This window comes from Cervus canadensis, chromosome 4, assembly GCF_019320065.1.
Source record: "Cervus canadensis isolate Bull #8, Minnesota chromosome 4, ASM1932006v1, whole genome shotgun sequence".
In the NCBI taxonomy this organism is placed as follows: Eukaryota; Metazoa; Chordata; class Mammalia; order Artiodactyla; family Cervidae; genus Cervus; species Cervus canadensis.
In genome coordinates this window covers 4418555-4444705 of record NC_057389.1, presented here as the reverse complement: position 1 = coordinate 4444705, position 26151 = coordinate 4418555, and the positions used below count along the sequence as shown (strand labels likewise).

General features: G+C 43.7%; 1 protein-coding gene across 1 annotated transcript in view; it reads right to left on the bottom strand.

Annotated features, from left to right (window-relative positions):
- Positions 1 to 6468: 6468 nt before the first annotated feature.
- Positions 6469 to 26151, bottom strand: part of LOC122439477 (F-box/LRR-repeat protein 17-like) — a 331995-nt gene continuing 312312 nt past the window's right edge. Inside the window, exon 4 of the mRNA XM_043464517.1 lies at positions 6469 to 9308. Within this exon, the coding sequence (XP_043320452.1) occupies positions 9168 to 9308 (141 nt within the window). The 3' untranslated portion in view covers positions 6469 to 9167. The remainder of the gene's footprint in view (positions 9309 to 26151) is intronic.

Genomic DNA, 26151 nt, shown 5'->3' with positions numbered 1-26151 from the left:
TATCAATTATCTTTAAATTTATCCAAATATTAAAACAAAAGCCCATTTAAAGTTCTAGTGGGTCCCTAAAATGGCTAAATTTTTTGACAATATCAACAGTTGGTGAGGACATACAGTAATTCATTGGATCTTTCGTTCATTGGTACTGGCAGCAGAGTAACATACACTTTAGAAACCAGTTTGAGAGTTTTCTTATAAGGACTATGTTTATAACATATCCTATGACTCAGCAGTGCCACTCCTAGGTATTTACACGAGATTCCACTCCTAGGAATATACCTCATAAAAAAGTTACTAAGATATTTATAGCTCTTTATATACATTGGTCAAACAGGGTTTTCCTGGTGACTCAGTCAGTAAAGAATCCACCTGCAATGCAGGAGTCCCAGGTTCCATCCCTGGGTCGAGAAGATCCCTTGAAGAAGGAAATGGCAACCCACTCCAGTGTTCTTGCCTGGGAAAGCCCATGAACAGAGGAGCCTGGTGGGCTATAGTCCATGGGGTTGTAAGAGTTGGATATGACTTAGCCACTAAACCACCATATATTGGTCAAAAGCTGGTAATATCACAAGTGCCTATTAAGAGCAACAGAGATAAATTGTGGTGTATTCATACAATGAAATACTACTCAGTAACGACTGATACACCCAATCGAATAAGTCTCAAAAACAATCGTGTGAGGGAAAGACATTAGACACAAAGAATATGTCCTCTGTGAGTCCACTTATAAGATATTTAATAACAGGCAAAAATAATATGTGATAGAAATCAGAAGAGTGATTGAGGTGGAGTGAGGTGACAGGGAAAATTTCTAGGGTGGTATACACACACACGTATGTATTTATATATGCATACACTCATATATATTTTATAGCTTGTTTTATATATATTGTACAGCTTGAGGTATTACAAAAGTCTACATATTTTTCAAAGTTACAAAGAACTGTAATTTAACACATGTGCGTTTTATTGTAGGTAAATTATATTTCAATTGAAAAAATATTATGTTTTAAAATGTGAGTTCCCATCAGTAGGGTATGTTTCGGTCTAAGCAAGCACAGTGAAATCCCTCGTATCAGTATGGCAAGGACAGCTAGCTGGTTACTTAATTTTAAAAGTTTATTAAAAATCATTTAAGTATATATATTTTTTAATATTTTATTTTTCATACAAAAGCACATATGTATGCATTCATTTGCTAATCTTTTGATGTATAGACAAGACTGTTTTTCTCTGTGTTCCACATTGTCATTCTTGAATAAACTATCTCTATAACACATCGTCTATGATTTCTAGCTTCAATTTCTTTAAAAAAGAGTCAGAAATTAAATTCATTTTTGAAGCAAACTAAACACAAAATCCCTCAGGTCTTTATAATGTTTTCCACATTCTACATCTTGTGTGCCCTATAACTAACCTGAAGGATTTTTCTTGTGCCTATCTTTTCATCTGAATTTTTTTCAAAGCATTCAACTTTGTTTTTATAGCAGAGAAGTGACAACTCTCTTTTTTCCCATTCTTATTTCATTGGTTTACACAATATTTAATTACATAATAATTTAATTACATCATCACAATAACCCTACAATTTTGCATTCAGGCAATGCTCATATCCCCATAATGTCTCATTGAAATCCACGATAATGGCCTCCTTCCATACAGAAGGATGTAATAAAGTCACAGGAAGATGAGGGACTAGAGAGACAGGGAGATGAAGGGAAAGAAAGGTCTGTCCGTTTAGCCTGTAAACCTCTTAAAGGGCCTCTCACCGTCCTTGCCTCCCTTGCTCAGCTTTTGCCCCCAGAGCTAAGGTCCACAGTGAAACCCTGGCAATCCTCTCATGCCTTTCCTGTCTAGGTTCCTTCTTTATCTGAAAAGGGAAGGCAAACATTGGTTTAAAGGCTTTTACAACCATAATTTCCTCAGTGGTCAATAAACAGATGAAACAGTACCCAGCTTCCTAATATTCCAGAGGATGCAGACTAAACCATAACAAGACACGCCTGCAGGGCAACTGGAAGCAAATTGGTGATCAGTAAGAACGTCCATGCTCTGCTGGTGGAAATGTGAATTCCTTCCACAGTTTTGGGAAGTGGTGTGGATTCACCTAATGAAATGGAAGATACGGGAGGCGTAGCCGTTTTTCTCCTAAGTTCGTATCCTGTGTGCTTGTATGCACTGTGAAACCGGTACAAGGACATGTTTAGTTTGGAGACAAACCAAACGCTTTTCGGTAGTAGAATGGCATTTCCACACAATGAAATGCATGGATTCTATGAACACGATCATGTGAAAACAGAAAGCTACAAAGCAGCATGATTCTTTCATGTAAAGTTCAGAACCAAGCAAAACCAAACTACATTTTTAAGGATTCAAACAGGTGGTATTTTTTTTATATCAAAATGGAGGTTTCCTGGAGTGCTCTTTATTAAAAATGACCCATCTTTACTACTTCCCCACGTTTGTTTCATTAGTTTCTCACTCACTCTTTCAAGCTTCAGTGGCAGCTAGAAGACACTTTACTCAGACGGCAAACCCTGAATCGCTTTCACATCCTTTTTCACTGGCCACACACACATTTTCTTTTCTTTCTTTTCATTGAACAAAAACAAAAGCAAGAAAATGATTTCTATAGAGGCCAGGAGAGTGACTTTATTTGGAAGGAGGGTGGCATCTATGCTTGGAAAAGGGTATCTGGGATAGGGGCTTGCTCTATGTATTAAGTGGCACTTGCTCTGTGATTTTAATAAACTGTTCCAAACACACACACACACACGTGTGTGTGTGACCTCTTTTCTCTGTTATATTCACAACAAAATATTTTAAAACATGGAATGTCTTATATAGCTTACTTAATTCTCCCTGCCTCTCCCCAATTCCATGTGAGGGGATCACTTTCAAACGTATCATTAATCCTTGGAGGCAATGAACTCTGATCACTAATAATCTTAGACTCTGGTTAGCTCCAAGGATGAAGTATAACGAGGAAGAAATGGGGACAGTAACATTCAACAGCAGCCACAGGGAAAGAGAAAGGAAATGGACTAAATGTCCATTAGCATACATTTGAGCAAATTCGGTCATCTAAGTTATCTAATAACGAGGGGTGACACTAACTGAATTTTCACATTAAACCCAATTATTTCAGTTATCTATGAGTGTGTTTCCAAGTATTTGCCTCTCTATATTCATCCACGGGCCCTGAATAGCAATCCATCTTTTGATTTGGAATCGAAGAAACACTAATACAAGTTTCATTGAAATCCAATTATCACGATGTCTTTTTTTCCCCACTTAACCCAGTAAGTGAGTCAGTTGCAAGATGCTGCTTAAATTACAATAGAATTATTTTCTAACAGAATCAAGCTTGCTGAGCTTTTACCATTCATTTTGGTATTATTTATAAAAATTATCATTGTCAGTAGCCACCCAGGCCCACCAAAGCAGCATCTTTTTTAAACAATGCTTTTAAAAAGCCCTTTAGTCCACTAATTTTTCATTTTCCATTATGTTAATCACTAAAAACTCCAAGAAACAAGACTAAATAGATTGCATTCAGTCGACATTGTTTTCTATTGTATGGTGCACATTAGCTCATGAGCATACACACAGCCACGCCACTGGAAAATTTCAGGTTATACAAAGGAACTCAGTGGAGCGCCCACCAGCCTGATCTAGCCACGAATTCTCCTGCCACTTGATCTGATGCCAAACTGAAAAAAGTATTGCCAAACTGAAAAAAGTATAAGAAACACCCACCTATCACGTGGTGAATAAAAGAGCTGAAATAAACACATGCTCTTTGGATATTTCTCTTTTCTTAGGCTGAGGGCATTCATGTACAGTTTTATTAGCCAAGCAAAATCACAGGAAAGGAAATGCTCCCTATGAGATGATGTTAGTTTTCCGAAGTTTATTTCTTGGAGATAGAAGGCTGCATTTCAGGGACTGAGGAAATAATATTGCTACATGTGTTTCTACTAACTATCTCAAGAAACTGGGGATGAATTTTAGTAAGCATAATACCCACACGGGAAATAACCTAATATTCAGCAATGGAAGGATCAGTAAATAAACCGTGGTTTGTTCGTATAATGAAATGGATAGACTTTACCCTGACTGTTCTTTTCAGCTATAGATTTTCACATTATCAGACAAGCCTCTGCGTTCCTAAAAAGGTTTCGATACCAGATTTGACTGTGCAATTGAAAAAGAAGGGATAATGAAGGGCCCGAGTCCTCTGCAAAGCTGCTCAGCGCTTCTGCGGCCCCTGCAGCGGGGAGGGGACAACGCGGCAGACCCGCCACGGGAATGCCCACCGCCTTCCCCCGCACGGGGACAGCTGTTCCGCTCAAAGTGCCAGCGAAGTCACAGAGGCAGGCAACGCTCTGCTCCCCGCGCAGGAGCGGAGCGAGCGTGGGCCAGCATCTTCTTCCAGGTCTGCCGCCTGCTCGGGCAGGGGTCCGGGTGAACGCTGCTTCACGCAGAGCTAGCCTCCACCCCACACGGGAAGGGGAGCGTGCATCTAGGGTGAGCAATTCTGGACCACCAGTCGACCAGCTTAACCAAGGTACGGAACTTTCTTGTAAAATCTGACAAAGCGTGCCACATAGGCACACGCTGTGAAGCACGTTAATAAAACGGGCGCTGGTGATCCACTCTTCAACTTAGGAAGCAGAACTCCGGATTCGGTGGAAGCCCCCCGTGTGGTGCACGCCTGCCTGCCAGGTGTGACCACCGCTCTAAACCTTCGCAGTTGTCACCCTGTCCCGTTCCTATTCATAAACGGTCTCCCTGAGCAGTGGCTGATTTAACTGTGCTTGCTTTCACTTGATTCTAGGATAGAACATACTTGGGTGTCCGCCTCCCTCTCAGGTTATTCTGCCTCACTTTCCTTTGAAGGCTTTGCTTCCTCTTCCTGCTTAGACTTTGTTTTCTATTTAAAGTAATGGATGGTGACCAGAGATGATAATTTCAGACAGACTCATGATTTAAAATGCCAGCGTATACCTCTCCGCGGAATGGAGCTCCTGTATCAAACTGCATAAGTCAGTGTACTCATTTGGATGTCTAATAAGCATCTCAAATTTAACCCAAAATTAAGCCTTTGATATTCTTCCCTAAAATCTTTATTTTCTTCTTCATAAACAAATGAAACACCATTATAATCTTAAACACTGCCATTCCTTTGTTCTATTTTTTTTTCCTCTGCAAGATTAGATAGATACGTTTGAGAGCCTCATATGTCCCATGTGTCTTATAACCTCTCAGCCATCCATATGGAAATCATCCACACGAAGGAAAAAAAGCATGGTTTTGTTTCAAGTTTTGCTTCACTTTACTCAGACCTACCTTTCAGTGTATGAATTCTCTCTATAGCTGAATCCTTTCTTCTAATGCCTTTCCATTTTAACATTCAATTATTCATTCAATATATCCATATATCATTCAATAAATCCATCTAACATTCAAATTCTAGAAATTTTATTTTAAAAATATTTTTGTTCCTCTTTTGGTAGTTTTTTCTTATACATGTTATAAATAACTTTTAATATACTTGAATATATCAAACATCTATTCTGAATTATGTAGCTTAACCTCTACTATTGAAGCCTTTGAGGATATGGGTCTAGTCTTTCTTCTTTTTTCCCCTATGGACTTGCAATAATGCTGGCTTACTCCTGCTGTTCTCTATGATTCAGAGGGTGAGTTCATGTTTGCTGGCATGCTATTTGTCGGTTGGGATGATTTCTGTCTGCTTTTGTTGGGCAGTGAGAACTCCTGTAATGAATCCTTTTAAAAACACAGTTATAAGCAATACAAATGATGCAAATACTGTAGATTCAGATAAGCCCATGTGAATGGTAGCCAGTGACACCAATTTTCAGGAGAACCTTTTAAAAAACAACGTATAAATTGCCAAGGCTGCAAATGCTTAATTTTTTTCCTGTCTGCCTCTTCACCGTGTGATTTTCCTTGTTTTATTTTAGTTCACTCTTTGTAAGAGGGTATTGCCTTTCCTATCCATGCTCCCGCTAATTATTACATCCACCGTGCTCCACTGCTATGGCTAAGAATTTTAAGACTATCTTCTTGTTAGGCTATGAGCAATTTCAGGATTGAAAGGAGTTTTATTTATTTTTAAATGCCCAGTGCCTGACACATGTTGTTAACTCAATAAATTTATACTTTGAAAAAAAATTGCTAAGTAAATGAATGAGTGTTTAGAAAGCGGTATTTTAAACAAACCTATTATTTAAATCCTTGAGGTTTTCAATCTTATCTCAGGACTCACTGGCCAAATGAGAACCTCCTAAATTCAGCCTTGTTTGTTGTTCTGAGTTAGCTGAACCTCCATAAAGTCTGTAGTAAGACACACAAGGACAGAGACTGCTTCACGCCTCACGCCTCACACCCAACCAGCATCAGGGAGGCCACTCATTGTCTCTCAAAGAAAACAAAAGACACTGTGTTTTCTTTCTCTTTTATTGCAACCCATTGCAAGGTCAAAAGATTCACAGAAATATAGAAACTACAAACTGGATGAGTTTCCTTTATCTGCTCAAACAGACATTAAAGACGAAAGACCAGAATTTTCCACTACAGCAATGTATTTCATATAGTCTTTATTCTGAAAATACTGTTGACATTTTGGAGAGGATAAAAAGCCCTGCGTTAAACATGTTCACATATATTTATGACATTCTAAGCAAAAAAAGAAACTTTAGATTGCCCAGGAAAAAATCATTTTAAGCCTTATTTCAAAGCATCTAATGAGAACACATTCAACAACCATCACAGGATCATTCAAGGTGATGTTTTCTTGGTTGTTTTTGAGATTAGTGCTTTGAGGCTGGATATGGTATTTCTACAGATTCCTACAAATACACCAAAGCAGTTTTCCAGGTTATGATGCATCAGGCTTTCTGGATTAGTCGACATCTTAAAGAATAAGTGCAAGTCCCCCGCCCCACCCCCACCCCCCAGGCTAAAGCATGTTATAGTGCGGAACTTCAGATTCAAACAACACAACATGAAAAAAAATCAATTATACACTTTTGAAACATTTGACAACCATCCCAAGATTATTACAACTTTGAACTGAAATGGCACCATCTATATCACTGATGGCTTTCCCCTCTTCTGTCTTTTTAACTATTTAAAATATAGTGTGACATATATAAAAATTAAACTTTTGCTTATTCCCTCAAGCTATTACTATACATGTCATCTTATAAATTAGTTTTGGATTAAAAACCAGTTAAAATATTGTGAATTAAGATATTTTTCAGTGGTGGGGAAATGAATATGAAGACGATACAGTTGGATGTGTAAGAAGAATTACAATTTATTAATAGCAAACAGCTTTTTTTCTTACATAAATTTTATTCCCTTCAAATTAAATTAGTAACCCATTTAGTGATGGAAAAAATACTTTTGGTGCTTAGCGATTATAGATTTTCAAAACTGACTGGAATTAAAAGCAAAAACACGCCACATCAGAAACAGGTTGACATGATCAAACGAAACAGTTGTTTACACAAAAGGAGTTACTATAAATAAGTGAATGGTGTTTGAATGTAAAGCTATTTTTCACTTCTGACAGCGAGTATCATTTTAGGAACACTGGGACTTCTATAAAGTGAAATTCAAATCTGGGTATATCTGTTAAAGACCAAAAAAACAGTTATGTCCACATTGAGAAAGAATAAATAGCAAACTCACACGTCAGGGTTTTGTATATCTAACTCTACTGTGAAAGATAATCACGCTTTAGCTTAAAAAGGCTCCCTGCTGTCTTGATTATAAATCAAGACATAGGAAAGGTTATTATGAGCCTGAGTCCCTACTATGAATTAATTGTATAGATGTGTGAGATCAAAACGTATATTCATTTACTAATAGGTATTGCCTAAACTGAAAGCTGGAGATCTTTAATTAAACAAAGAAATGCTTATTTCTGACAAGTGTAAACAGAATCTTAATGAAAAGATTTTCTAATTTTTCTTCTAAACTCATACGTTAACCAGCAATAGATCTTTGCAATAGCATAAGAACTATTCAAAATATAACATGCACATCTCCAAAAAACCTGTTCTAAAGCCCAAAGCAAAGCAAAAAGAAAAAAAAAAAATCAATAGGAAGATTGTCTACTTATATCTCATTCATTAATCTATTAATGTGACTAGCCCCGAATCTCAGAAATATACTTTCATAATTACCAAATTAACAAAAATAATTAAATGATCTGTAGAGTTTTTTTTTTTTTTAAATAACTGCATACTATTAATTACATTGGTGACTTTAATGTGGATAATGCTAAGATTAGCTCCAAACATCATTAAAATATATCCGGACCAGTTACTATCCATGAAATAAAGCTAACACAATGTTAACGTAAAACTCAAAATACTTAGTACTCCAGAGAATTTGGCAGAATAGTGAATAACTAACTTTTGTGAGCTGGCTGGGGGGTTCGGATCGTTGAGTCCACGGGGAAACTTCACAGAAGGCTCTGCTCTTTCTAGGCCCTAAGCTGCCCGCTGGACGGCAGGTGGGGAGCCCCTGGGGACGGTGTGTTAGGAGCGGCAGGGGAGGGCGTGGCCTGGAGACAGGCCCCTGCGTCAGAAAATGGCCTAGAGAGAAAGTGTGTGCCGTGTGTGTGCATGCGTGTGTGTGTGCGCGCGCACACGCCTGTGAGACAGGATGAGAACCGATAGCCGTGGATGTGCTTGAAATCCTGAAAAGCACTAGTTCTCAGGCTTCTAACCAGTGCCACATCTCTCCTTTCTGGCCACCAGCCGCGGAACTGCACAATTCTTCCCCATCAAGAAAGAAGGCAGCTGCCTCCATTTGGGGGCATCTCCAGTGGCAGTAATTAGAAGCTCAAAATAATGGATCCATTTTTTTTTTTTTTATTCCACAGTTTAAAAAAAAAAATTAGAGAAATAAGCCTTTGAACTTAAAAACTAAAGGTCTGTGCCTGTCAAAATCTTTCATTTTTAAGAAAAAAAAAAAAAAACAGACCAGCTCACCTGGGAACAAACAGCAACTGTGCTGACGCTATGCAATATGCAAACGAGACGCGGATACACACAGGCGGGGCACGCACGGGGCACAGCGCAGTCCCGATCCCGGCCGGGGCCGGCCCGCCGCGGCTCCGCACCCTAGGAGGAGGCGGCCGACACGCCGGGCGTCCAGCCCATCTGGTAGGCCCTCTCCAGCGTCCTCTTGCAGTCCTGCAGGACGGTGCTGAAGGTGATGTGCGGGTACTGCTGCACCAGCTGCTCCACCGTCACCTCGTTGACCTGCAAGCGAACAAGAGCCGCCGTCACACGCGGGCTCCGGAGACGCGCCCCTCCTCCTTCTCGGCAGCGCCGGCAAGTGTTTGCTGGGAAGACCTGCCCTGAGTACTACCTTCTACACCGTACTCAGTACTATGTCGTACTAAGCAGTACTAAGTTCTACATAGTACTACATACTAAGTTCTATGTAGTACTAAGTAATACTAAGCTACATAGTACTAAGTTACCCCTACAGGGTTTTCTTTTTTAAAAGATGTAAGGTTATCGGCCACTCCAGTGTTCTTGCCTGGAGAATCCCAGGGACGGGGGAGCCTGGTGGGCTGCCGTCTATGGGGTCGCACAGAGTCGGACACGACTGCAGCGACTTAGCAGCAGCAGCAGCAAGGTATTAGCAAGTTAGTGCTTTCTAGGAGCATCCATGAGCGTGGCCTGTCTAGATCTGAACCGTGTCTGTTGAAGGGTGAGTGCCTGGGAGGGGAGGCAGCATGAGACAGCACTCTCACATGCCTCTGACTCTGCCATCCACCTGATAAGCTTTTTTAGGAGAGAACTGTAGACTGCTAGAGAGGATACACAGGACTCTGGATAGGAGTGCTGGGCAAAATGTTTGTTTTCCTTCCCCTTAAACGTTAAGGTACTGGCAAACTTCAGGTCCCTTTGTGGAAAAGGGCTGAAAACGTGAGGAATCAATCACTAAAACATACATGGCTGGCAGGTCAGAGATGGCCCCAATAGACCTTAACCATCAAAGACACCACCTTGATTCTTGATTAGACAAGGCAATCAGACAGGCCTAATTAAAACTAACACCTTTTCAATTGCTGTGCTGTGAAGGGATTAATTTGTCAATTATTTTTAAGCTGATTGCAGTTCATATCACAAAAGTAGACAGCTTCCTTCATCCTTCAGATAAATAAATTATTAACCTAAGAACCACAACTTTTAGGTTGCTTTATTTAAAATCTTTATTGAACACTTCGGCATTTTCAAATACAATAATGCTTCATTTATATTGAATAAGCTGGTCTGCAAGAAGGTTCTGCTGAGACACATTTTTGTGCTTCCTCTCCACGTCTGTCCACTACTGAAAAAGATCAGGACCATCAGGAAAAACCTCAAACAACATCAGACCCTTGCAATTTGCTTTGAAAGCCAGCTTGGGAGTATGCTGACCGTGACATTAAGTCCTCTGCACTTTTCTGAAATAACATGGTGTTTTGTTAAACTTAACATGGTGTTTTGTTAAACTACATTACATGTAGTCTTTGTTAAATTCAGAGTTGATATTTCCACATTGCACTGATGATACTTATATTTTGTCAGAATTTCTATTCAAGACTTTCTTGTATTGAAATCAATTATCATTCCAAATTCAACCAAGCTATGCAGTTCAATCTTTTTGTGTTACAATGTATGACTTTTGTTTACAAAAACACGAAGAAAATAATTTTGAATAAAAAGAAAAACATATACAAATCAGAGTTGAGAATATCAATTGCTGACCTTTAAAGGATTTCTAAGCAATACAATTTTTTTTTTTTTTAATTTAAATTCTACCTAAGTCTAGCTTGAGTTGAGGCTGCTTGAAACAGTGACTTACAAAGTCAGGCATCACCTAGCTATGCCTGTCTCTCTGGTACATTTTTTATTTTATCCGATCACCTGACCTAATGTCAAGTTATGAGGCTGTCCAAGTGCTTTCTGGCCTCAGGACCTTTGCACCTGCCATTCTCTTTATCTGGAGTACTTTTAAACCCCCCTCCCCCTTAAGAGTCCCCTCCATGGCTACCCCTCCTCAGTCGTAGTTCCGCGTTATCTCCCGGGGGCTTTGATCCTCGCCCACACCCCGCTTCCCTCCTCAAATCAGCTAAGGCTTCCGGGTTATTCTCTCTTCCAGCACTGCCTACTTTCTTTTCATGGCACCTTCAAAAGTTCATTTATAATTGCTTTGTTTAATGTCTACTCTTGTTCCAATGTAAGATCCACAAGAACCATGATCCATGATCACGTTGTTATTCATGAGCCAGACTTACTGCTTGTGAAAGGAGGAGAAAACAGTAACAAACTCCAAACGAAAAACAGAAACCCAAGAGCAAAGTGACGCCAGACACTAACGCACTATAGACCAAGCCCAGCAGTTTCCCCAAGAACTCGTCCTCAGCTCAGGGACGCCCTCCTTCAGGAAGCCTCCCTGACCGAGCCGACCCTCCTCTGCGAACCCGCGGCAGGCGCCTGCAGGCCTCTCTCCTAAGCACCCTCACACTGCACTGCAATCACCTCTTTGCTTGACTCTCTTCTACCTGAGCCAAAGTCTGGGGACCAGAGACTGACTTTTACCTTTAATAAGACTACAGAGCTGTGTACAAAGCAGAGAAGAGATGTGGCGACTATAGCTGACCTCAGAGTCAGTCAGGCACAGGTCTGAATCCTGGTTTCCCTTCAAAATTTGGTTTTCCAACTGTAAAAACAGGATAGAAGTACCGATGTCGTAGGATGTTACAAGGATAAAATAATGTGCCTAATTGTGACTGACATAAAAAAGCCCTAAATGGTGGTTCCTATTAGTAGAGCTGATGCTCAATAAATGATCATTTACTGAGTTGATCAATGCTGTGGTAGGGTGACCAGTTCTCTACAGTGATGTTCAATACTGTTCAACTTCTGAGATATTTCAGAAATAAACCTTGATAACATTAGCTATCACCACAGGGTAAGAAGCAACCTTGATAATCTACTTCATATATAAGAAGAATCTATTCTATCTTAATGCTCTCTGGAGAAGAGTCTGGAACTTTTCTTGGTAACACAGTCCAGGTTTTCCACAGCCACTTTCAGGAAACCCTCCCTTTCCTTTACCTGATGTTGCCCAGGCTGTGGGTGAGGTTACTTTCTTCCCTGCTTCCACGAATAAACCTAGAAGGAGGCAGGTCTCACTAAGGAAGAGCTGAAGTCACCTGGCCAAAGGATTTTCAGAAAATCTGCCTCAAATGGCAAAGAGAGTAAATGCAGCCCCGATCACCTAGCATTCAAGAAACAACCAACTGGAAATAGATGGAAAATGGAGGAAGAAGAGAAAACCTCTAAACGCACCATAAAGGCGGGGCTTGTCTTCTACAATATGTCCTTCCTAATCTACACGCAGGCCGGCACAAAGTTTTACACCAAGGGCTGACAGGCATTTTGTTTTGGAGGCCCAGTTTTTACAAAGATAAAATATCACTACATGATAGCTGCTTTGCACGAAGGAGGTAAAATTCACCTTAAGCAAACTTGACACATGAAGATACCGATTTATGAAGCACATGAATCAGCTTCAGTTAGGGGTTAACTGTTGACTCTAGCAAAGACTCATGGTAGGGTTAATTTAGTCAGTCAGCTCTCTTAATGTGTTTTTATATCCCTTGCTTTACTGAAATTCAGTCTACCTTTTTCTGTTGCGTAAAGCAAGGCCCACTTATAGCTGAGAATATACAGAGTGCTAGATTTCTGGCTTTCACAGGTTGTGGGTGAAAAAAAGGACAGTAATTTGGCTTTGTATAGCTGTATAAAAAATGCTGCAGGTAATCCTCTGTGGATATAATGTGTCTTCTAAGCAATCCGTTTGCTAACTGTGTTCTGTAAACTCTAGAAAATAAAGCAGTAGGGAAAATGCAAATACTCCATTTCAGAGCTTTGTTGGGTAGAAGCTATTCAGGGGAAATACATGTGTTCCCACCAGGGAAGTTCTATCTTTTACTTATAGTGTCTCCTGGCGATAAGGTGTGACACATTTTATACGGAAGCTATTTTCATTTACTCCTCACAAGTATACACTATGCTCACCTCTTTCTATAGACGCCATAAGCAGTTTGGTGCCTTAGAGAAAAAGTTGGGTGTAAGACATTGGGACGGTCCAAATCATTTTAACTCCTTAGGCCTACATATGCATTTCTGCATTTTGTCATGTACAGCTCCACTTGCTAGAACGAAAAGAACTATTCTCTGTTCCAACTCATAAAATGTATGTAACATAAAAATGGAACATGAAAATGAATTAAAAACATTTTCCCCATGATCCTTGGTTGTCGGTAATTTTTTTTTCCTCTGCTGAAAACTATCAATGGCAATTTCTGTATTACACATAAGATTTGAAAAATGCAGTGGATCTTCTAAAGAATTACTCAGCAGTGTCATTTGGAGAAATTATTGTGATTAAAGAGGGGGGGGAAGCATGTATTACAGGTTTCTTTTTTTTTTTAATATAAGAAAAATTGGATTTTATAGTTCTCTCCAAAGACTGTACAACCATAATTTACATTTTCAAAATTATTATAACTCTTTTAAGGTAGTAGCAATTTGTCTGGTATTTTAATCTATTTTGAGTTAACATCTATTAGCACTTTTTGAAAATGTGAGGCAAATTGCTGTGCTAATTAAGGTAAATCATACCATAGTTTCATCCTATCGCTACTGCTACCATAGAAGGATGAGGAGAGATTATTCAGGGTTTCTGAGACTCAGTTTAACCTATTTACCTAAACCATCACCTGTTTCTTCACCTCCTTATTGACACTTCTCCAAGAAAATTCTAGAAAGTGTAAGATTAGACCTAAATTATCTCCCCAACAATACCTATTGTTCAAAAAATACAATATCTGATGACATCTGCTGAAGAAACCATTCATTTTAAGTTATTCTTATTTCCTCTTTGACTCATGCTATAAAATAGAATGTATTTCTTGTGTCGAGGGGAAATATTTGGCACCGGAGTATATTAAAACTACACTTAAGAATATAATGACTTACTTAAAATCATTTTTTTAATGGAGAAAGTTTCCCTGCAAAAAGTGAACATTAGTTAAAGTACCCCAAGCATTAAATGTATTGTATTTTCCCTAGACCATAAGTTCCTTGACAGCAAGGAGTAGCTTAGTCACCTCCCTGCTCTCGGTCCTACTATCACCATCTGGCATGTTCTCGCCCCATCAGAATGTAAGCGCCTGCGTCTCTTCACTACCAAACCCCAGCAGCGGGCGAGTGCCTGGCACACAGTAAGTACTCAGTGAAAACTGGCTGGCTGAGGGTTGCTCCATGCGTATGTCCTCAGTAACCAGAAGGGCACCAAACAGCACTGCCTCAGAAATGGCGGCGATAACTTGTTCCCAGACTGTCAGCTACAGTGGGGGCAGGCTCTATTATCTTGATGTTTTGGCAGCTCCAAGCCCCTTTAATCCTTCGAAGTTCACACACAAGGTGATTCTTGGGGCGCCTCTCCTTTCTCTTCTTGCCATCTGACTCCCCCGGGTACCTCTGTCCCTATGCACCTGGGTTCCCAGCACTTTTGCACAGGAGACCAAAGCGGCTGGCTAGGGCGGTTCGGCATCACGAGCCGCTGCCTGCTGGGCCGTGAGGCCATGGGCGGCGCCAAGGAAGTGTTGAGGCCATAGTGCGTCAGCTGCTCGGTCGTGGCCGACTCTGTGACCCCTGGACTGTAGCCCGCCAGGCTCCTCTGTCCATGGGATTCTCCAGGCAAGAGGACCGGAGTGGGTTGCCATTCCCTTCTCCAGGGGGTCTTGACGACCCCGGGATCCAACCTGGGTCTCCCACGTTGTAGGCAGGTTCTTTACCATCTAAGCCACCAGGGAAGCCTTAGGCTATACTCCAGATTGACTGAGGGCAGCCCCTCCTGTTAGAGATGAGTGGCTCAGTATACTGGGGAGACGGCGCTGAGAAGCACCCTAATGGCGACTGGCTATGTGCAGGTTTTCAAAGCTCTGCAGAAACCCACATGATTCAGAAGGTTTCATACTTCAGTTCGCAGCACCAGGGCCGCCCTGCTCAAGGTAGCAGACCCAGGAGGGCCCCACAGAAGACTCTGAAAACTTGGGACATTTAAGGGTCCTTCTGAGCTCATAGTTGTTTCCCAGGGCACGGAGCGGTGGCTGTGGGCAGAACTGGGCAGGCCCCGACCTCTGCCAGGAGGGCTGGAAAGGGCTTTCCAAAATCAGGGGTGTCTGAGTGGACTCCGGAAGGACACGGAGGTATCAGCTTCGATACTACATGCACGAAATACATGTGTATTATTCAGGGGAGAAAGGGCAGGTGCTCAAGAGCAAGAAGGAAACAGCTCGTCTGTCCTGCACTTTATAAGGCGACGCTTCTCCAGCCCGTCTAACAAACTTGAGGGGGTTCTTCTCTGCGATGGCACTGCTCTGAGCTTGGTGCAGTGGTGGGGGAGAAAATAGGACCCCCCCCCGTTTCTCAAGGCCGAGGGGTAAGGAGCCCCTAGGGAACCCAGGAAAGTGTGGCAAACAGCACAGGGGCCTCCCGCCTCCTAACTCAGGGCTCTCCCCCCACACTAGTCTGCCATCCCCACAGGCTCCCTGGGCGAGGCCCCTCGCTGCTCACAGCCCCGCAGGCTGACTCCCGGCGGCCTGGGGGCAGCATGTGGTCTCCCCGCAGTCAGGAGCGTCTAGCTCCTGGGACACGTGCCGGCTCTCCCTGCGGCCTGGCGTTCACTGGGTGCCGGCAGAAATCCTCGTGGGTGATGCAAATGCAAATGAGACCCAGTTGCTCTTTAGCCAAGTGCCCACTGGCTCCAAGATGGGCACGTGCTAAAACGGATAAAATAAGGGGGACGGGAATTTAGTAATACCTCCAATTTGCATGTCAATGAGATGAGTCATCTAAGTGCAGCTGAAAATACTTTACATAGGACACTAAGGGGAGAATCAGAGAGCAGACCATACAGTGATTTTTCTTCTCAGGACCTGCACTGCCGACCACGTACGCCTGCTCTCTGCAGGCCGGGTGGGTGTTTTCGTGATTCTGTTTCCCTCCCTTTGCAGCAGGACGCCCATGGCCCCGTCTGGAGGACTCGCCACACCCGGCCGGCGCCACCTGTGACCAGGGCAGGGAGGTCTGGGATGCCAGGAATCAGATGCCGCTTTTACGGTCTCTCCCCTCGTCTCTTTCCCTGGGGCTGCAAGCTGAGCGTCCCAGCGGTTCAGCAGCTCAACAGGCAGGAGGCGGCTGCGGGAGGACCCACAGCGAGGGGAGAGGCAGGGAGGACCGCAGGAGGACGCGGAAGTGAGCAGAGGGAGGCCGCGTCTGCAGGCAGCGTCACGTGCCTTCCCACCCCGCTTCCTTTCTTAGCCAAACCAAAGTCTCTCTCCGCACCCTGTGGTGACTCACGCACACAACAAATATCAATCTGTGTTCCCTGATGTGGCATGGATTAAACTGTGTCAAGAACCCCCACCCCGCCTGACAAACAGAATTCATTTAAGAGGTCTCTGGACTTCAGCCTCAGCAACAGCCAAAGAATTCCAGGGACAGTTTTATCCCAGAAAATCTCGTGCAGTTATCCAAACGAGGGGATGACTAAGAACATCCAGAATACCGCGCACACAGCTTAGGCGATCTTGTTATGTAACTCCTAGCGGAGGCATGGAGGTGACTGCTAAATTAAAGTAATTAACATGAACATGTTCTGTCCAGGGAGACTAAGGGGAAACAGGTGTTCAGCCTAGAAAAAACATTTCTCAGTGGATTTCCTACGAAGTCAAAATGTCTTGGGTTTAACTCACAAAAATTTTTAAGTTAAAAAAAGAAATTAAACTGTGTCTGCAACGGAGAATACAAACAAGAATATAGTGGTTCCCAGTCCAACTGCTGATTGGAACCACCTGGGGAATCTTTGAAAAACAATCTCAGTGGCCCGATCATATCCCAGACTAAATGCATCCCAGTCTTGCAGAACTGGAACCCAGGTATAAGTATGTTTTAAAGCCTCTGGAAGACTTCAGGGTGAAGCTCAGGTTGACTGAAGAGACCCCAGAGAGACAGGAGGCAGCCACCTGACCTTCCCAACATCTAAGGGAGGGGAGGGCACACATGACTAAGTGTCTGATATAATCTTAAGAAGAAAATGACCATCTTATTGGAGCCTAAAAACCACCTGCTAAATATGCGCGGTTCCAGGCCACCCTTAATGCACTAGGCCTCATGCACGAACCTCATGCCAAGAGCCTGAGGCCTTCAAGGGTGTATTTTTTATACAGAGGTAAGAAATATTACTCTTGGGTGGCAAAGAAACTCATCTCAAAATCCCAAAGTGTAGAAAGAGAAAGACACTGACAATGCAATGAAGCTGACAGAGGCAGGCTCATAAATTCAGTCAGCTTGGTCAGATGCAGTCACTCCATCCAGAATCTGCGATGATTGGAAGTGCTCTGCTCTGTCAATATCACAACAGGCCTGGCTTCATGCTGTCTCTTCCTTGGGAAATGTGGGTTGCCTGCTAACACTAGCGTTGCTTCTACTCACCTGAGTTTGCACGGCGAGAGAGCTGCTAGGAATCTGGAGGAATGGGGATCACAGATACGGCTGCAGTGCTAAGTGAGAATGGGGGCTCACCGACCTGAAGCCTCTGATTAGAGACCAGGGCGACGGGCGTCCAGCAACTAGACCGTCAGAGAGAAAAATCAGCGACGTTTTCATTCCCTGTTTCACCGAGCGATCCTCCACCCAGAAGGATGTTTCGAACCAAGTGGAGACTTCAGGGGTAGTCTGGGATAGGATGTCCTGAGGCTGCAAACCTATAGTACTGACCCATCATGCAAGGCTGTACATCTTTCATATAGATTTGCACATGCGGCATAGGTAAGAACCAATCCTGACATATGTGGGACGCCTGGATGGACAAAGCCACTGGGGAAGACTTGGTGGCACCCTAAAAGACTACTTGAGAAAACCTGGGTCCTAAAATGATAATTAATAAACACTGTCACTGAGGGAGCAGTGAGGGTGACATATTTATGGGAACACATCTGTGTGTTTCTAAATTAAACGTGCACAAGTTAAGCTGAAAAAGACAACTGAGACAGAAAACTCTCAGAACCTAAAATTATGTTTTCTTTTGTGCTTACTGGCTTTCTTGATTTCAGTTTTTATTTTCTTACATAAAGCTTAGGGCAATGGTAACCACTAGTGGACACCTGGTTTTTTAAAAAAAAAATTCTTTCTAAAACTGAATTTCCATCAGGTAGAATTTATGGATTTGACCTGTTTCCTAAAATAAATTTATTAGCAGCAAAAATTTATTCTGCATAAACAAGCGACATTTTTGACTTTCAGAAGAGAGGCTCTACATGAATCACAGCCGTTCAGGGTTAGGCTCTGAAGGGTGTGAGTCTCGTCACACTGCAGAGGTCTGAACTCTGTCCTTGACTGACCTGGACCCCTGAGGCAGCCCTCAGAACCCCCCGGCTACAGGAAACTGGTACTAAATCCAAGGTATCATCTTTCTTACTCACTTATTTATTCCCCCCAGTCTGAAAAGTGAAAGTTAAATAGCTACTTTTTTATTGTCTATCAAATGATTCAGAAGCAATGGGATCTAATGGTTTTCAAACTTGCTTTTGGTTGTATGATGCTTCTGCAAACCAAGGTAGTAAACAAGTCAACAGATCAAATAAATAAGCCAAGTGGATAAAGCAGTCAAAGTGGGGTCACCGGGGCTGCTGTTAGGCGCCGGGACAGGCCCTCTGGCCTCCTAGCCACCTGTCATTCCTAAGAGGCTCGAAGGCACCTCCTCGGAACCCTGAGGCCGCACACAGCGAAGGGCTAATAGCCATGACTTACTTCACGGAGGGAACTTTACCTGCACCGACTCCCTCAATCCTCCCAGCAGCCCTGAGATCCGTGCTGCCCTCATTCTCACTTTATGGGTAAGGAAATGCAGGCAGCCTGGGAGGAGGCAGCAGGAGCCGGGAGCCTGGTGACGAGGAAGAGAAAGGCATCCTCCTTAAGAAGGGAGCGGGTACCCGTGGATGCAGCTGCTCGGGGATGGAGCGAGCTGTGGTCAGGGAGGCGGAAAGTGGAGTCAGTGAGATGGAAGTCACTGTCGCCTGCAGCGTGGAAACAGACTGTCGGGGGTGCAGAAAAGTAAGGACAAGTGTTCACAGCCGGTCCTTTCCAGGAGCTGAACCGGAAAGACAAAACTGCAAGGACTGTTGCTGAAAGCCACGTGAAACCAAAGCGAGGTTCTTCGTGCAGAAGAGACAGAACTTTCCGGCACCCTGACACCACTGTACCTGCCCATTTGCTTGTCTGTCTTCCCCAGCGGGCTGCAAGCTCCTTGGGGCAGGAACTCTGATCTTGGTGTTATTTTTTCTGACCTGTCGGGTAGTACAGTTACTGGACCACAGTCAGGAGCTCAGTAGACGCTTTTTGAATATGTTGATAAAATATATGGGGCTTTCTCTTGAAAAACTGCTTGCCAGATGTGGTAGGCCCCAGGAGCCTGGCGCTGAGTAGCTGGGTTTCGGGGGGCAGGCTGGGGGGCTCCCTTCCAGGGACCCGCAGACCCCCCAGTCTCCAGAGCGTTGGCAGGCGGCCCTCGTTTCTACTTTGTGAAGTGAGATGCTTAGGAGTGCTGGGGTCAGAGCTCCTGTAAGAACTCGCTGCTAACCTTTTCTATTTCTAAATCAGAAAAAAAATAATATGATCCTCCAACCTTAACTCTTTCTTAAAATTACTTAAGCCAAATCAGAGTTCCAAGGAGGTTATTTACTGCAAAGCAATGACGCTTCAGGCAAACTGCAACATAACATTCTATTCACCCCACAGCTTTTGGGGAACAGCAGGCTTCCTCTTCTCTCCCTTAAAAAAAAATCTCACCATGCGTCAGTCCCACAAAAGGAGTGAGCAAGACACAAGCAGTTACTTGCACAGCCCTTAAAATGTTCCAGGGACACGCGGTCTTCCCTGAAGAAACACACCAGCCTGGAACTGGCGGGCTGTCTAACTTGCTGAGCTCTTACTCTCTCTTCACAAGGACGGACTGAGCCCTCAGGCCCCGAGGTTTTGTCCTCCTCCATACATTTGACCGTCATTTAATGGGTCCCTGACTATTCAAAAAATAGAATTTTTTTTTTAAAAGAATTGTTGTCTGAGTCTTCAGGGGCCTAGGTTTTTCTTTGTAAGATCTGAGCATGTGAATTTATATTCATGGCTAGAAAATATGAACTGGGCAGTTCACATCATGGTTAAATATCCGAAAGGATTCCAGGGCAGCCATGTATATACGTAGGTCAATAAAGAGAATAGTCACGGTAGCTGACATTTACTGCGCGCTTACAGAGTGTATGACCTTAGGCTAAGTGCTTTATTGAAATATCTCATATAATCTCATAACCACCCCGTGGGGCAAATACTATCCCATTTATCAGGTGGTAAAACAGGCTTTTAGAGTAAGCTGTCTGAAGCCCCACAGAGAGCCAAGCGCAGGGTGTGGGGTTTGGAACCCTGGTGGCCTGCCCCGAGTGCCCACCAGCGCGGCCCCGTCTACGGAGCCACCGCAGGGGCTCCTGCTTTATTACTTAAACACCAGAAAGGCCTTCAGCGACTGCTCTGGAGAACGTCGGCGAGGAGGGCTGGAAGAGGAGGAGCTGGGGCCCTGGCTAAAATGAGGTGGAGAGATAACCTCTGAGTTTCAGCGGATGGTTTTTTTCCCTGTTTCAATTACCAGGGATAATCAGACGAGGGCTGTAAAAATGTGCTTTAAGTGCTCCTGTGCGGAAATCACTGGGAGAAACTGTTTTATCAGCAGAAGGAACAAGATGCTTATACTTCACGCAAAGGACTCGAGTTCAGATTTTAGAGCCCCAGCCTCACACAACTCTTTTTCACGTCCTCTCTTGGGGCGTGTGGCCTGGCGGGCAGCTTGGGGAACGGATACGTCTCCCATGACCGCCCCATCTGATACCGTCAGACCGCTCCCACCTTGTCAGGAGAGCATTTTTGCTTTGTTTTCTTTGATAAGGCATACATTTGTGATCTTAAAATTCTGGCTACCGGCACCCTGGAAACAGCTGTGGGTACGCTGCGGGCAGAGGGCAGCCCCTGCAGGCACATGCGTTGTTCCATGGCTGAACTGCGGCCCAAACAGTTCTGGACACAGGGCCCCGCAAATTATTTTTCCCCTAAACTGATTTTTCCAGTTAGTTCTGTATATTAGTTACAGAGTCCTATATTATTTTCCCCGTAGGGCTTTCCTGCTCATGGCTCCTAAATGAGCTGATGAAAACTCCATTTTCTCCGCAGAAATCTTTAGGCTGTTGAGGCTTTCTCTTACAATAATTACTTCCTGAAAAAAAAACGCAGTGGTCAATTCCTCCTGAATATTTTTACATTACATTGGGCACGCAAAACTTGGCCCTTGATATTTTAAGGTTGCAAAGCGGATTCCTGGCTTTAAGGAGCTGACTGGTCTCCCTAACTTTCTTTCTGCATTGACTGCTCATTGATTTGATTAAATCTCTCCACCATTTCAATGAGAGAAACCCTGTGTGAAAACAAGGATTTCTTACGACCTGAAGAAATCATTTCTTATTAAAAGAGATCATCTGTTTCGCTCCTTACCTAAGCACTTCAGGAATGAGGGCAGGTGAGGAGAAAGGTCTTGGCAGTGGAAGTTTGATGAGAAATGAATTAATTTGATTATTTCCATGGTGTGTGGATCAATAATAGTCGACCTCCACGGAGGCCCCTGGCCTCAAGGCAGCTGGATAATCAATAGGATCAGAGAGAGGCAACTCTCCTCCCCCAGCAGCCTCTCTGATCTTTTTTTGGGCGGACTCTTCACGCCTGTGTAATTCTAATTTATGTCAACTAGAAATCAAAGAAATTCCAAGAGGCTTTGGTCAGAAGACATCGGGGTGGACCTTTCAGAATCTATTTACGTCTGCTCCTTGAGTCGGGTGGCCCCCACGGCACTCCTGGCGCCCCTGTGGGCCGAGGCGAGGCGGCTTCCACGCAGAAGGGCTGCTACCTGCTCTGGGCAGAGGCACACAGTGGGGTGAACGGGGGCTCCCCGCCCCCCAGCGACAACTCCAGAGACACGTGACAGCCGACAAGCCTTTTCAGCCAAGCGCTTTGCCAAGAGTGGCTCCCTCAATAATGCTCTTTAATGCTACCCCAGACGCTGGCATTTTCAAATCAAATGAACAGTGTATAAAATTAGTTCTGCATGAAGTTACAGAAAAAGAAAAAAAATATAGAAAGTGAAAGGGAGCTTTTAAAAGCTCCAGCATTTCTTCATCCAACTGCTTTTCACAAGGGTTTGGCATTTGAGAATTGCTACATTTATGATGTTATTCGCTGCTCATAACTCAGGCCCTCTGTCTCCAAACTTCTGTATTAACACACGTTGCAGAGGTTTCCACCGCGACATTTTATCACGGAGGTTTCCCAAACCAGCCGGGCTGCCTCTGGCGAGGTCTGGTTTCTCAGCCAACACCATGCCACGGGGCTCCCTTGCTTTTCCTCAACCTTGTTACCCCAAACATTTTTCATTAACCTTGAACACTGCATTTCCATTTGCCCTACAGCTTTCCCAGGAACTTTTTTTTTTTTTGGTCCTTCTTAGTTTTGTTCTCCATCCAAACTGCCATGTTAAGAAGTGAGGAAAATACCATATTATTAGAAGAAACAGATCTGAATAGAACCTAGAATTCACTGAAGTTGTGAAAACGACTTCCATGACCAAAGCCACTGACTGTCTATAATTGCGGAAAGCAGAAAAAAACATATTGCTCTTATTAGAGAGTCCCGTTGGTTACACAAGTAGTTTTAACTAAATCACCAAATAAATGCGTGTTAAGTTGATAGGTGATTTCGGGTCAACTCTAATTCCCAAGGTCAAGTAAGCCTTTGAACAGTCTTTAAGAATATAAGTTCACCCCAATTCATCAAAGCCGTCTCACACAGCGTTTTCTTCTCTGCACTCTTACAATGCACTGAAGTTTAGGGGATTAAGTGGCGTCGGCTTCAGACCCCAAGTAATGCCTCTAACGTGCTTATCCATCCAGCAATCAGACAAGCTACTCACACAGGGGCTTCTTAATGCGCTTCCTAATTTTACAAGCATGAGGGGGATGCTGCATTTGTCTAACAACTGGAGGACTCCTTCCTAGGAGTCACCCATTGCTGCCAGACAAATTTACTGTTGTTTAGTTCAGACGTTGTCTGATAATCTAAGTACATGCTGCTTTCATCTGCAAAGAATACATTTTCTCATCTGTTCTTTATCTAATGAAAGAGTGAGGAAGAAAAACACTTTTTCCCCCCTACAACAGATAACAATGCATTTTCTTATTTAATTCTTCAAAAGCTCAAGTGAGGGGGCAAAAAAAGCAGACATTTTTAAAGTATGGCTTCCAAATCAAATATAAGTGGCCCCGAGTGAAAGAAAATAGAATCGGTTTCAGCATTTCAGAGAAGCCCAGGACCGCACAGCACTAGCCCTGGGATGCACAGATGGGATGAAGCCCATCCGTCTGAAGTTCAGAAAGCCCACGGACCACAGGCCTGCAGGGGGCTGGGTGTGGGGGCCGGGGAGGTCTCTCTGCTCCCGCCTTTGGCTCCAGCTGGTGTGCAGAGAGGGGACAGAGAACGCAACTGAAGAAGCTTCCAGGGGCTAGCAGCTTAGAGTAAGGTACATGGAGAAGAGTGATAGGCCCAAATTAACTTTCTTCTTCATGTTTTTGCTAGCACAGATGACCACACGAAGACGGACAGTGGCTCTTTGCACCCTAAACAGAATTTCCCTGTTTCCGGTTTCGGTTCTAATATCCTCTCCTTCATCATTTTTCTTCTTTCTTTCTTTTTGCTTTCCTGCCTCTTTGAATTGTTTCATCTTTAACTCACCTTTGTCCCCCACTGCAAATCCTTCTTCAGCCTTATGCCTGGATCAGTAAGTTGATTCCAAATACACTGTCCCTCAAAGGCATCAGTTTCCCTTTGTAGAGTGTGTTTAATATGAAATTATTGATCTATTTTTGTAGAAATAATAATCTTAAATTTAAGTGAGGGAAAAGTGAAATGGCAACATCTTTCAGTTCATGTCTTTCCTCTTTCTAAAGATTTCCTTTCAAAAACGGGATAGCAGGCAATGCAATTTTTTTCTCATTTGTGAATTGAAAAATCAAGACCCAGGTTAATATAATATTGTTGATGATGAGAGTAATTATTAACATTCAGCATTTTATATATAACAAGCATTACTCTAAGGGCTTGATACATGTCCACTCATGTAAATACTCACAGCATTTCTACAAGACAGGTACAGCTATCTTCCTCATTTTACACATGTGGAGACAGAAGCACTCAGAGGTTAACCGGTCCGAGCCAACGTGGCTAAGGGCGGAGCTCAGGTCTGCACCTGAACTCTGGCTCCAGAGTCTACGCCCTCGACTGCTATCTTCGGTTCCTTGCTACTCACACACTCCTTTGACTCCTGATAGAAATTTAGGATCTGGAGGCGGACAGCGTAATGCAGATGCGGAGGACAGAACACTCACACTGGACTTCCATCCAACTGAACCAACCAGCAGGCTTTTAAGTGCGAGGCTCTACATGCGCTTTTTGTATGGTTTGCAAACTTCCGTCCTTGCAGAACCTCCCGTGTTGGGCCCTGAACTGCCTTAAGCCCGAGGACGCCAGCGGGCAGCTGGGCTGGCTGCAGCGGGCTGGGTTGGGTGGTGTGAGAGCTCTAATTTGGACGAATTCGCATTTAGGCAGAAAAGGATCCTTCCACTTACTGAAAATTGGCAAAATGCTGGTCAGCAAATACGTCTGAAAGGATCTTCTGAACTAACTGGAGTACAAATCCAGCTCCGAAGGGGAAGTCTAGAGAGGCTGGACGAGAAACACGGGGACTTCGCCAACAGCTGTGGGCACGTGGGTCCGGCTTTAAACGCCTACCTTTTCCTGTCCTCACTTAGGTGGTTCGAGAGCAGCAATTCCTTCGGGCAGAAGCGGGAGAGTTCTGATGTCACTGTTCAGGGTTTCTAGAACACTCTGCCCGCTCTGGACTCTCACTTGTTTTAAAAGGAGTCATTTTGAAGTGACAGGGTTAGTAGCAGTGTTCAGTTAGTTAGTAGTGAAGTTTAAGAGAGACTTGTCACCCAGGGTCTTCACTGTTGCTCAGTAAAAGTCGGTCAGCTTTCCAGGCTGGGCTGAGTATACACACTAAAATCTCTTTAACCATAACTCACTGGAAAGGTCTGGTATAAGTTGGGATTGTAAAACATCTGGAAAAAAGAACTAGGTCAATTAACGAAACTGACAAAGCGCACAGAGAATTTGGGCCATTCTTCTCATTTGTCCCCAAATTTGCTACATTTAGAAAATATATGGCCTTTGAGAGGCATATACATTTAGCCTCACGCTCTTTTGCTAGATTGTCCCTATCACCAATCGCAAAAAGCAGCACATGTGTATAAATTGTTACAAGCTGCCCACATTTTCAGAGCGAGTATCTGAGGTGGGTCTTTTTCAAGGAAGCACCCCCTTCTTTGGAGACAGCCCCTGGGGTGGGCCCCGGGCGCTGGACACAGGCCTGAAGCTCTGGGGTGCCCCCTGGATGAGGGGCTTGGGGCCAGCGCCTGGTCTTTCTGAGCTCCGTCTTCTCCCCTTCGCAGTACAAACGACCGTCTCCCGGATTTTTAACCGGGGAAAACGTCAAAGAGACAAAGGGGAAAGTGCCTCTCCAATGCCTGGTTATCAGTACAGCTTTTGATCATCTTTATTAAATGCAGCCCAACTTCTCAAACCCAGGCTCACGCCTGTGGCCAGCCCCACTGAACCTCGGGGGGGCCTCTAGGACTGCTTCTCAACATGTGTGAAAAGCGGCATCTGAAGGGTGGCGATTCCCACCTAACATTGCCTCACTGGCCCTTTCCTGCCTCCAGAGGGCCAGAACACAAAGACGATGAGCAGGGGAATCACACGCTGCAGACTGCGACAGAATCAGCTGGCACTGGGCTTTCCAGACTGCTGGAGCAAACCTGGAACCCCGAGC